General features: G+C 53.1%; 2 protein-coding genes across 3 annotated transcripts in view; both read left to right on the top strand.

Moving 5' to 3' along the window:
- Positions 1 to 3: 3 nt before the first annotated feature.
- On the top strand, positions 4 to 9504 carry LOC142990299 (uncharacterized; the record flags this gene model as incomplete). Its single annotated transcript, XM_076140037.1, has 16 exons — positions 4 to 23; positions 106 to 255; positions 331 to 409; positions 492 to 569; positions 1528 to 1674; positions 1752 to 1861; positions 2242 to 2383; positions 2458 to 2651; positions 3186 to 3313; positions 3981 to 6637; positions 6721 to 6831; positions 6917 to 7516; positions 7643 to 7825; positions 7906 to 8055; positions 8945 to 9013; positions 9115 to 9504. Coding segments are annotated over 16 exons (5046 nt in total), but the record flags the coding sequence as incomplete, so codon positions are not given.
- Positions 9505 to 9775: 271 nt separating this feature from the next.
- LOC142990295 (bone morphogenetic protein receptor type-2-like) overlaps positions 9776 to 13105 on the top strand; it is a 12358-nt gene continuing 9028 nt past the window's right edge. Inside the window, exons 1-4 of one of the 2 annotated variants that reach the window (XM_076140033.1) lie at positions 9776 to 9935; positions 10394 to 10559; positions 11192 to 11380; positions 11468 to 11668. In XM_076140033.1, coding sequence (XP_075996148.1) covers positions 10493 to 10559; positions 11192 to 11380; positions 11468 to 11668 — 457 coding nt within the window. In that variant the 5' untranslated portion in view covers positions 9776 to 9935; positions 10394 to 10492. The remainder of the gene's footprint in view (positions 9936 to 10393; positions 10560 to 11191; positions 11381 to 11467; positions 11669 to 13105) is intronic. The other variant, XM_076140032.1, reaches the window with a different exon arrangement.

Here is a 13105-nt window from a genome sequence, read left to right as displayed (position 1 = left end):
CACACACTGGAGCTGTTGAGCAGGTACACACACACACACACACACACACGCACACTCTTTCAATAGCATGAATCCTCAGCCTTTGGTGTGTGTGTTGTGTCTCAGCGAGCGGGAGTGCTGCTCCTCTCTGCGTCTGGAGGTGGAGGAGGTGCAGAGGAGGGAGGAGGAGGTGAAGGGAGAGAACGACAGGTTGAGGCGAGAGCGAGACAGGCATGAGGAGAGGAGCGGCCAGTTGGAGAGAGAGACACACAGACGGTAGCACCACTCTCTGTTCTGGTCTGTGCCCATGTGGATCAGGATCAGGACCTGATCCAGTTCTGACTGTTTCAGAGTGGAGAGTGAGCTGCTGGAGAACGTTCAGCTGAAGGACAGAGAGACTCTCAGCCGTGTGGAGATCCAGGCCCTGAAGGTACCTGCAGGTTCTGGATCAGGATCGGTTCTGGATCAGTTCTGTCTCTCTTCTTCTCTGTATTCTCTCTTTTTTCCTGTAGGGGGCGTTGGAGAGAGAGCAGTTAGACCGGCAGAGAGCAGAAGAAGAAGCTGCTGATGCCAGAGACGCCCTGCACAAGGTACACACACACTCTCACTCACTCACTCACTCACTCACTCACTCACTCACTCACTCACTCACTCACTCACTCACACACTAACACACACACACTCACTCACTTACTCACTCACTCACACACTAACACACACGCACACACTCACTCACTCACTCACTCACTCACTCACTCACACACTAACACACACGCACACACTCATTCACTCACACTCACTCACTCACACACTAACACACACGCACACACTCACTCACTCACTCACTCACTCACACACTAACACACACGCACACACTCACTCACTCACTCACTCACTCACTCACTCACTCATTCACACACACGCACACACTCATTCACTCACACTCACTCACTCACACACTAACACACACGCACACACGCACACACGCACTCACTCACTCACTCACTCACTCACACACTCACTCACTCACTCACTCACACACTCACTCACTCACTCATTCACACGCACTCACACACTCACTCACTCACTCACTCACTCACTCACTCACACACTCACTCACTCACTCATTCACACGCACTCACACACTCACTCACTCACTCACTCATTCACTCACACTCACTCACACTCACTCACTCACACACTAACACACACGCACACACGCACACACGCACTCACACACGCACTCACTCACTCACTCACTCACTCACTCACTCACTCACTCACTCACACACTCACACACTAACACACACGCACACACTCACTCACTCACTCACTCACTCACTCACACACTAACACACACGCACACACGCACTCACTCACTCACTCACTCACTCACACACTCACTCACTCATTCACTCACACTCACTCACACTCACTCACTCAAACACTAACACACACGCACACACGCACACACGCACACACGCACTCACACACGCACTCACTCACTCACACACTCACACACACTCAGTGGTGTCCTGTCTGTCTCAGTCCAGGGAGTGTGTCCTGCGTCTTTCGTCCTCTCTGTGTGTGTCGAAGCGAGACGTAGAGGAGGGGCGGGACTCTTTGGACAAGATGGCCGCTCTGAATGTGGCTCTGGCTTCAGATAAGAGAGACCTGAACCAGCAGCTGCTGCAGGTAAGAGAACCCCCTGTGACCCCTGACCCCTGACCCCTTGACCCTGCAGCCCTCTCACTGTGTGTGTGTGTGTCCAGGTGGATTCTGAGTTGTCAGACAGCCAATCCCAGCTGCAGGCGGTGAGGTCAGAGGTCAACTCTGTACAAAGAGAGGTCAACACACTCAACATGGACTGCAGCCAGCTGAGGTGAGCCTGTTTACCTGACCTGACCTTTGACCCTGAGCCCTGAGCATCTTCTCCATGTCATGCTCAGCCCGGCTGCTTCACGCTCTGCTGCATGTTGGAGGTCTCAGTCTGATGATGTCATCTTAGGGCCACTGAACAGAACCTCAGCTCACCTGTTGACCTTCTGTTGGCCTCACCAAACTCCAGGTTCTGGTTCTGTGAAGCTCTGATGATCCAGCACCTTCTGGTCTCAGCTCAGTCTGGTTCTCTAGCTGTCCAGGTCCTAAACCCCCCCCCCGCCCCCGTCACTTTTACCTGCCTTCCCATGGCAACGCACCCAAACCTCCAGCTGAGTCTCATTCAGGAGGACTTAGCTAGAACCTCTCTGTTCTGTTCCTCAGGGTCCAGTTGGAGGCGGAGGGACATGTGGTCCAGCAACTGAGAGACGGACAGAAAGAGATGGAGAGAATGATGGAGGAGAAAGAGAAGGAGCTGGTCTCCCTCACAGAGGAGAGAGAGAGGGACGGCCCACAGCTGGAGGAGGTGAGGAGGAGGTGAGGGGGGACAGCAGGAGCTCGGTGCTGTGGGACCGTGTTTACTTTGTGTCTCGTCCCCAGCTGTCCTCCCAGCATGCAGCGGTAGACGCTCAGCTGAAGGAGGCGCGGGAGGAGCTGCGGCGGCTGGAGGAGGAGGTGCAGAGAGGACGCAGGCAGCAGGAGGAGCAGCAGAGGGAGAGACAGGGACTACAGGACAAGCGGGATAAACTGGAGAGACACCAAGAGGAGCTGGAGGAGGAGCTGAAGGAGCTCAGGTACTTGATGATCAGCAAATGACTGTCTGTCTCTGTCCCTGCAGGTCTCTGTTTCTGTCCCTGCAGGTCTCTGGCTCTGTCCCCTCAGGTCTCTGTCTGTCTCTGTCCCTGCAGGTCTCTGTCTCTGTCCCTGCAGGTCTCTGTCTCTGTCTCTACAGGTCTCTGTCTGTCTCTGCAGGTCTCTGTCTGTCTCTGCAGGTCTCTGTCTGTCCCTGCAGGTCTCTGTCTCTGTCCCTGCAGGTCTCTGTCTCTGTCTCTGCAGGTCTCTGTCTCTGTCTCTGCAGGTCTCTGTCTGTCTCTACAGGTCTGTCTGTCTCTGCAGGTCTCTGTCTGTCTCTGTCTGTCTCTGTCAGTCTCTACAGGTCTGTGTCTGTCTCTGTCTCTACAGGTCTCTGTCTCTGTCTCTGCAGGTCTCTGTCTGTCTCTACAGGTCTGTCTGTCTCTGCAGGTCTCTGTCTGTCTCTGCCTGTCTCTGTCTGTCTCTGTCTGTCTCTGTCAGTCTCTACAGGTCTGTGTCTGTCTCTGTCTCTACAGGTCTCTGTCCATGTCTCTGCACCATCAGTTGTCAGATCGTCTGAATCAAGTTTCTCAGTCGGAGGTGGAAAGGTTCCAGCTGCACACACACATCAACACACTGCAGCAGGCCAAGGACGCTCTGCACGGTCAGTGTGTGTGTGTGAGTGTGAGTGTGAGTGAGAGTGAGTGAGAGTGAGTGAGAGTGAGTGAGAATGAGTGAGAATGAGTGAGAATGTGTGAGAGTGTGTGAGAGTGTGTAAGTGTGTGTAAGTGTGTGTGAGAGTGTGAGTGAGTGAGTGAATGAGTGAGTGTGTGTGTGAGTGAGTGAGAATGTGTGAGAGTGTGTGAGAGTGTGTAAGTGTGTGTAAGTGTGTGTGAGAGTGTGAGTGAGTGAGTGAATGAGTGAGTGTGTGTGTGAGTGAGTGAGAGTGAGTGAGAATGTGTGAGTGAGCGTGTGAGAGTGTGTAAGTGTGTGAGTGAGTGAGAGTGAGTGAGTGTGTGTAACTGAGAGAATGAGTGAGTGAGTGAGTGTGTGAGAGTGAGTGAGTCTGAGTGTGTGTGTCTGTGTGTGAGTGAGAGAGTCTGAGTGTGTGTGTGTGAGTGAGCGTGAGAGTGTGTGTGAGTGTGTGTGTGTGTGTGTGTGAGAGTGAGTGAGTGAGTGAGTCTTAGTGTGTGTGAGTGTGAGTGAGAGTGAGTGAGTCTTAGTGTGTGTGAGTGAGCGTGTGAGTGTGTGTGTGAGAGTGAGAGTGTGTGCGTGTGTGTGTGTGTGTGTGTAGTATTAGTAGTGATGGGGGTAAATGTTTGTGTTTGCAGGGGAGGTGCAGTGTCTCAGAGGAGAACTGGACCAAGCAGCAACCTGCAAGGAGGAGGAGAGGAGGAGGAGCCAGGAGAAAGAGGAGAGGAGGAGGAGCCAGGAAGAAGAGGACAGGAGGGAAGAAAGAGAGGCTTGGCAGAGAGAAAGGGAGGACCTGAACCAGGAGCTGGGGACCAGGGACGGAGAAGTGGAGGTGCTGAGGAACCAGATAGAGGAGAAAGACAAGGAGAGGGAGGAGGCCAGAGAGAGGAGAGATGAACTGATGGAGACGTTACATCAGCTGGAGGAGGAGTGGAGGAAGATGGAGGCCAGAGCCAGAGAGGAGGAGAGGAAGAGAGAGGAGGAGAGGAAGAGAGAGAAGGAGAGGCAGAGAGAGGAGGAGAAGAGAGAGGAGGAGGAGAGAGTGAGGGTGGAGAGGAAGAGAGAGGAGGAGAAGAAGAAGGAGGAGGAGAGAGTGAGGGTGGAGAGGAAGAGAGAGGAGGAGAGGGTGAGGGTGGAGAGGAAGAGGGAGGAGGAGAAGAAAAAGGAGGAGGAGGAGAGAGTGAGGGTGGAGAGGAAGAGAGAGGAGGAGAGGGTGAGGGTGGAGAGGAAGAGGGAGGAGGAGGAGAAGGAGGAGGAGGAGAGAGTGAGGGTGGAGAGGAAGAGAGAGGAGGAGAGGAAGAGAGAGGAGGAGAGAGTGAGGGTGGAGAGGAAGAGAGAGGAGGAGAGAATGAGAGCGGAGGAGAGAGAGAGAGAGGAGAGGCAGAGGGACAAAGAGATGGAGGCGCTTTGCGACCGCATGGAGGAGCTGGAAAGACAGAAAGAGGAGGCGGAGGGAGAGATGGAGAACGTGAAGAGAGAGGCAGAGGGATGGAGGAGGAAGGCGGAGGAGGGAGAGGAGGAGAGGGTGAGGGTGGAGAGGAAGAGGGAGGAGGAGAGGAAAAAGGAGGAGGAGGAGAGAGTGAGGGTGGAGAGGAAGAGAGAGGAGGAGAGGGTGAGGGTGGAGAGGAAAAGGGAGGAGGAGAAGAAGGAGGAGGAGGAGAGATTGAGGGTGGAGAGGAAGAGAGAAGAGGAGAAGAGAGAGGAGGAGAGGAAGACAGAGGAGGAGAAGAAGAGAGAGGAGGAGAGAGTGAGGGTGGAGAGGAAGAGAGAGGAGGAGAGGAAGAGAGAGGAGGAGAGAGTGAGGGTGGAGAGAATGAGAGAGGAGGAGAGAGAGAGAGAGGAGAGGCAGAGGGACAAAGAGATGGAGGCGCTTTGCGACCGCATGGAGGAGCTGGAAAGACAGAAAGAGGAGGCGGAGGGAGAGATGGAGAACGTGAAGAGAGAGGCAGAGGGATGGAGGAGGAAGGCGGAGGAGGGAGAGGAGGAGAAAGTGAAGGAGCTGATGCTGAGAGACAAACAAATGCAGGGGAAAGAAAGGGAGCATCAGTCTGAGGAAGAGAGGAAGAGGAGAGAGGAGGAGGAGCTGAAGACAAAGCTGTGGGAGAAAGATGAAGAGATGAAGCTGATGAAGCATGAAAGGGAGAAGCTGAGAAAGGAGGTGGAGGAGAAGGAGCGCAACATAGGAGAGAAAGGGGAGGAGGTGGAGAGATGGAGGAGGAGAACAGAGGAGGAGCTCAGTGGCCTGCAAAGACAGTTACAGACATTGGAGAAGGAGAGACTGAGCAGCCAAATGGAGGAGGAGCAACTGAAGGCAGGGCTGCAGGAGAAGGATGAAGCCATGGAGATGATGATGATGAAGATGAGCACCGGTGAGGAGGAGCTGGATGAGCTGAGGAAGGAGGTGGAGCGGAGAGAACGCAGCCTGGAGAGACAGATGAATGCCACGCGAGAGAGGGAGCAGGAGGTGGAGCTGCTGAGGGAACACCTCCACCTGGCTGAGAGGAGGGAGGAGGAAGGAGCAGCTGAGCTCCAGGAGATGAAGCTCAGACTGAAGCAGAAGGAGCAGAGGAGCGAGCAGCTAGCAACACTGCTGAGAGACACAAGAGCTCTGCTGGAGACAGAGAGGACAGACGGAGAAGATAAGGTCCACAGGATCTCCTCCCAGGCCAAGGAACTCCTCCAGAATCAGGCCCAGATAGAGGGACTGAGGAGGAGAGCAGCCGAGAGGGAGGAAGCCAAACGGGCACTGAAGGAGGAGACCGAGAAGATAAGGGAGGAAGCAGAGCGGCAGGCAGCTGAGAAAACTAAACTCACACAGATCCTGAGGCAGCGAGAGGAGGAGGTGCGAGAACTACGAGCAGCCTTAGAGGAGATGGAGGAGGAGGAAGAACGACAAAGGGAGGAAGGAGAGGAGCAGAAGAGGAGGCTGGACACCAAGCTGAGAGAGAAGGAGGAGGAGAGGAAGAGGCTGGAGGAGGAGATGGAGAGAGAGAAGGAGGAGCTGAGGAGACTGAGAGACAAACTAACAGGGCTGGAGGAGAAGCGGAAAGAGGAGAAGGAAGTGATGATGAGGCTGGAGGAGGAAAGAAAGAAGAGGGAGGAGGATTTGAGACGAGAGCTGAAGGGAACAAGGGAAGTGGAGGAGGAGAGGAGGAGGCTAGAAGATGAACTGAGAGAGGCTCAAGAGCAGCAGAGGACAGAGAAGGAGGTGTTGGAGGAGACACAAGAGCAGCTGAGAGGAGCACAGAGGCGTGTGGAGGTGATGGCAGAGAGCCTGACCTCACTGCAGAGCCAGGTAGGACCTTAGCATCAGAGCTAACACGCTAGTCACCATGGCAACCACAGCCCATAACACTGACACCGCTCACGGCTTTGCAGGTGTGTGAGCTGAGCCTGAGCAGGGAGCGAGCCAGGCAGGAGGTGGAGGAGCAGGGGGAGGAGAGGCAGAGGATGAAAGAGGGTCTGAAAGCTCTGAAGTTCCTCCTGCAGGTACGGCGCCTCCTGCTGCCAGCATGTTTATGTTCACACGCCTGCTTCCTGTTTGTCCTCATAATGTCCTTTATCTCCTGTCCAGGAGAGCCGTGAAGAGGGGGAGCGTCTGAAGACAACGCTGAGGGACAGGACAGGGGAGGACAACCTGCAGAGGGAGGAGCTGGAGAAGGAGAGAGGAGAGATGGAGGAGATGAGAGCCAGAGCCAAGGTGTTGGAGAAGAGGAGGAAGGAGATGATGGGGGAGATGGAGGGGCTGCGACAAGCAGAGCAGAAGGTCAAGGAGGAGAAGAGAGAAGCTGAGGAGCGGTGGAGGCTTCAAGTGGAGAAGATGAAGGAGGCAGAGGACAAACATCAAGCAGCAACGCAAGAAGTCCACATTCTGAGGGACAGACTAGAGGAGGGGAGGAAGAAGTGGAAGTCAAGGTTGGAGGAGAGAGAGAGAGAGCTGGAAGAGGTGAAGAAGGAGAGGGAGGAGTCCAGGGCTGGGCTGGAAGAGAGCCGGGCCGAGCTGAGCCGGGTCTGGACCACAGTGACCACCTTAGAGGAGCAGAAGGTCCTGATCTCCTCATCAGCCACTGAGAGCACCAGGGAGGCAGAGAGACTGAGAGAGAGACTGAGGCGGCAGGAAGAGGAGACGGATGGACCCAAGAAGAAGAGGGACAGAAGAGGAGGAGGAGGAGCGGTGAGGGCTCCTCCCAGTTTCATATGATGACATCACACAAACATCATGGACCTCAAAGTCAAATTACAACCTTCTGTGAAAAACACTGTGGAAAGTTGACTTTGATGATTATGATGTCATACGCAGGAGGAAGAGGAGGAGCTGATCTGCTCTCTGCTCCAGGAGAAAGAGGAGAGCAGGAGGCTGCTGACGCTGAGGGACCAGGAGGTGCAGGCTCTCACCCAGAGGACAGACGAGCTGAGCAGAGACAGAGAACGCATCCAGCTGGCTCTGGAGCGGACTGAGGGGGCGGGGCCTAACCCAGACCAGGTAACAGACTACAGGCACAGAGGGAGTCTTTGTCCCGTGATAAGCTTTGTAAGTGTGTGTGTGTGTGTGTGTGTCAGCAGGGTGTGGGGGACAGACTGGAGGTCCTGCAGCGTTTGGTGGCTCAACTGGAAATTGAACAGAAACGACTCAACAAGAAAAACAACCAGCTGGAAAAACAGAAAGACAAACTGAAGATAGAGAGAGACGACCTCAGAGACACGCTGAGACAGGTATACACACCTGAGACAGGTATACACACACTGAGACACGCACTGAGACAGGTATACACGCACTGAGACAGGTATACACACCTGAGACAGGTATACACGCACTGAGACACGCACTGAGACAGGTATACACGCACTGAGACACGCACTGAGACAGGTATACACGCACTGAGACAGGTATACACACCTGAGACAGGTATACACACCTGAGACAGGTATACACACACTGAGACACGCACTGAGACAGGTATACACACCTGAGACAGGTATACACACACTGAGACAGGTATACACACCTGAGACAGGTATACACACCTGAGACAGGTATACACACACTGAGACACGCACTGAGACAGGTATACACGCACTGAGACAGGTATACACACCTGAGACAGGTATACACACCTGAGACAGGTATACACACACTGAGACACGCACTGAGACAGGTATACACACCTGAGACAGGTATACACACACTGAGACAGGTATACACGCACTGAGACAGGTATACACACCTGAGACAGGTATACACACCTGAGACAGGTATACACACCTGAGACAGGTATACACACACTGAGACAGGTATACACACCTGAGACACACACTGAGACAGGTATACACACCTGAGACACACACTGAGACAGGTATACACACCTGAGACACACACTGAGACAGGTATACACACCTGAGACACACACTGAGACAGGTATACACACCTGAGACACACACTGAGACAGGTATACACCCAGCTGTCAGCTCAGACTCACTTCCTGTTTACCTGTTTGTAAGTAAATAAAGAAACACGTGATTGACTGTGTGTGTGTGTGTGTGTGTGTGTGTGTGTGTGTGTGTGTGTGTGTGTGTGTGTGTGTGTGTGTGTGTGTGTGTGTAGACCCAGGAGGCTGCAGACACCACAGAAGAAGAGCGACTGAGAGACAGAGTGAGAGAGCTGGAGGAGGAGGTGAGAGGAGACGGAGAGCAGAGACACCTTTAGTCTTCAGTTGAATGATAACCATGTCTCTGTGTCCTTCTTTCTTCTCCTCGTCTCCTCTCCTCCCTCAGCTTCGGCGGCTTCGCCTCTCGCTCGCTCTGGATCACCAGCAGAGGGCGGAGTTTATCGTGCGCTCCTCCCAGAACAGCCAATGGCTGCTCTCCCTGCGACGAGACCTGGCCGACTCACTGGACGCAGTGACCCATCAGCCAATCCCGACGGTTCTGGAATCTGAGACACAGCGATTGGATCGTAGTCTGAGGGAGGAGGAGCTTAGGCTGTCCCTCAGCCAATCATAAGGCTTCAAACCAAAGACATTTCTCAAGCTTGTTTGTGTTTTTCTACTAGATTATTTATTGTTGTTACATGCTGACTCATTTTCCCATGATCCTCCAGGCTGGGTTATGGTGTGGGGTCAGAGGTCAGAGGTCAGCTGTGTGTTTGCTTTAAGATCAATAAAGGTCCCTGTTTACACTTCCTCTGCAGCAGATGTCTCTACTGACAGGTCCTTCATCAGACCTCAACCTGTCAATCAAACTGGAACTCAGTCGCTTTCATTTGTTAACAGGAAACTGATGTGTGTGTGTGTGAAATGACGTAAAGTTGTTGGTAATAATGTCATGTGGGTCCGTGTTTGATATCCGGTCCACTTATTAATCGGCTCTTATTGTGAAGGTCCGTACCGGAAGATGTGTGTGCTGTATGTGTGTTAGCTTGATGCTCTGCGGACAATCACAGCGTAGCTTCAGATCTGTGGGACAGAAGCTGGACCAGGTTCACCCAGAACCCAGAGACGGGACCGGGCCAGGGCAGGCAGACAGGCAGGCAGACAGGCGGCGCATGTGACTGCTGCATCCCTGACTGACACATCCCGAGCTATTCATCATCAGAGGTATGATCGATTATTGATCACACACACCTGCATAAATGTGTCAAGGTTAAAACAGCAAGGCGCGCGTGTGTGTGTGAGAGAGAGCGTGTGTGTGTGAGAGCGTGTGTTGTGTGTGCGTGTATGTGTGTGTGAGAGCGCGCGTGTGTGCGCGGCCCCCGTGTATATTTGCTGTGTTGTGTTCTTCTACACACCCTGACCTCATCACACTTTGTTGTGCATTAGAATTCTTAAAGAGAGCAGAGATGAAAGAGTTAATCTGTAATCTCTCATCTGGAGTCCATACCTCCATCAAGACCTGCTGATGTTGCTGCCGTTGCCCTTGAGCAATGCATGCACAGATGTAAACTGTGTGTGTGTGTGTGTACCTGGTGGTGCTGCTGTGTCCCCTGAATGATGATGAACCCTCCTGTGTGTGTGTGTGTGTGTGTGTGTGTGTGTGTGTGTGTGTGTGTGTTCAGGTCCTCTTGAATGTGGATCAGTCATGGCGCTCTGTGCTTCAGTGTTCACGCCGTGAGGCCGCAGGGATTTGAACCTGCGACGCAGACTGGGCAGACGTGATGGCTGTGGGCGGAGCCTCCTCAGCCCTGACAGTGTGTGTGTGCCTGCTGCTTCCTGCTGTGAGGGGTCAGTTCATCACACAAGAGAGCATAGCTTCAACCAGCGTCCACTGCCTTACTTCCTCCCTACACAAACACACACACACACTCTGACATCATCAGCCAGTCTGTCTTTCGTGTATGTGCAGACACACTTCCTGTGTGTGTGTGTGTGTGCTGGTAGACTAAACAGTGAGACTCCGCCTGGCTCCAGTTCGGGAGGAACAAACAGACATTCCTATTGGGTGATACCACACCCCCATATCACACACACACACACACACACACACAGGAAGTGTGTCTGCAGACATGGCTGCATCCTCCTAGTAGCAGTTTTCACAGGAGCAAACACATGTAGGGTTGTGTTTTTGTTTGTATTACTCTCTATCTCTCCCTCCCTCTCTCTCTCTCTCTTGGTGTCTGTCTGCCTGTCTGTCTGTCTGTCTGTCTGTCTGCCCTCCTCTCTCTCTCTCTCTCTCTCTCTCGCTCTCTTGGTGTCTGTCTATCTGTCTGTCTGCCCTCCTCTCTCTCTCGCTCTCTCTCTCTCTCGGTGTCTGTCTGCCTGTCTGTCTGTCTGCCCTCTCCTCTCTCTCTCTTTCCGTGTCTCACTGTCTGTCTCTCTCTCTGTGTCTTACTCTCTCTCTCTCTCTCTCTCTCTAGCTGCTCACTCTGAGGGCAGAGAGTGTGCATTTGCTGACCAGCATCAGTGGGCGGAGCCACAGGATGGACAGGCCAATGAGCTGCGAGGAGCGAGACGAGATAACGGCACAATCCACTGTGGTCATGGCTCTCGCTGCTATGGATTGTGGGAAAAGAGCGCAGATGGACAAATACATCTGGTTAAGCAAGGTCCCCCCCGCCTTCTGTCTCTCTCTCTGTCTGTCTCTCTCTCTGTCTGTCTCTCTGTCTCTGACAGTCCGTCTGTCCTCCATTCAGGTTGTTGGACACACATAGGTGATCAGCAGGAGTGTCATGGTGACCGTTGCCTGGTTACAGCCACGCCCTCTCAGATCCAGAATGGCAGTTATCGTTTCTGCTGCTGCAGCCAAAACCTGTGTAACGCCAACTTCAGTGAAGCCCCGCCCTCTGAGGACACGCCCCCTCTGCACCTGGTGAAGTCAGACGACAGAGACACAGGTGTCTGAGTCACAGAGTCACAGAGAAACACAGACACAGAGTCACAGAGACACAGAGTCACAGTCACAGAGACACAGAGACACACAGACACAGAGTCACAGAGTCACAGAGACTCACAGTCACAGAGACTCACAGTCACAGAGACTCACAGTCACAGAGACACAGAGCCACAGAGTCACACAGTCACAGAGTCACAGAGACACAGAGTCACAGTCACAGAGACACAGAGACACACAGACACAGAGTCACAGAGTCACACAGTCACACAGTCACACAGTCACAGAGTCACAGAGACACACAGACACAGAGTCACAGAGACACAGAGTCACAGAGACACAGAGTCACAGAGTCACAGAGTCACAGAGACTCACAGTCACAGAGACTCACAGTCACAGAGACTCACAGTCACAGAGACACAGAGCCACAGAGTCACAGAGTCACAGAGTCACAGAGACACAGAGTCACACAGTCACAGAGACACACAGAGTCACAGAGTCACAGAGTCACACAGTCACAGAGACACAGAGCCACAGAGTCACACAGTCACAGAGTCACAGAGACACAGAGTCACAGTCACAGAGACACACAGAGTCACAGAGTCACAGAGTCACACAGTCACAGAGACACAGAGCCACAGAGTCACACAGTCACAGAGACACAGAGACACAGAGTCACAGAGACACAGAGTCACAGAGTCACACAGTCACAGAGACACAGAGTCACAGTCACAGAGACACACAGACACAGTCACAGAGACACAGAGTCACAGTCAAAGAGACACAGAGTCACACAGTCACAGAGTCACAGAGTCACACAGACACAGAGACAGAGTCACAAGAGTCACAGGGACACAGAGTCACAGAGACACAGGGTCACAGAGTCACACAGTCACAGAGACACAGGGACACAGAGTCACAGAGACACAGAGTCACACAGAGACAGAGTCACACAGTCACACAGAGACAGAGTCACAGAGTCACAGGGACACAGAGTCACACAGTCACAGAGACAGAGTCACAGAGACACTGAAGAGAGACAGAGTCACAGAGACAGAGTCACAGAGACACACAGTCGTAGAGACATAGAGTCATAGAGACAAAGGGACACAGAGTCACAGAGACACACAGTCGTAGAGACACAGAGTCACAGAGTCACAGAGTCACAGAGACACAGAGTCACAGTCACAGAGTCACAGAGTCACAGAGTCACAGAGACACAGAGTCACAGTCACAGAGACACAGAGACACAGAGTCACAGAGACACAGAGACACAGAGTCACAGAGACACAGAGTCACAGAGACACAGAGTCACAGAGACACAGAGACACAGAGACACAGAGACACAGAGTCACAGAGACACAGAGACACAGAGACACAGAGTCTCAGAGTCACAGAGACACAGAGTCACAGAGACACAGAGTCACAGTCACAGAGTCAC

Source organism: Genypterus blacodes, unplaced genomic scaffold, assembly GCF_046128005.1.
Source record: "Genypterus blacodes isolate CSIRO-AG114 ecotype Tasmania unplaced genomic scaffold, CSIRO-AGI_Gbla_v1 ptg000499l_1, whole genome shotgun sequence".
NCBI classification, from domain to species: Eukaryota; Metazoa; Chordata; class Actinopteri; order Ophidiiformes; family Ophidiidae; genus Genypterus; species Genypterus blacodes.
The sequence above is the reverse complement of the archived record's forward strand: the minus strand, read 5'-3'. Positions and strand labels throughout refer to the sequence as shown.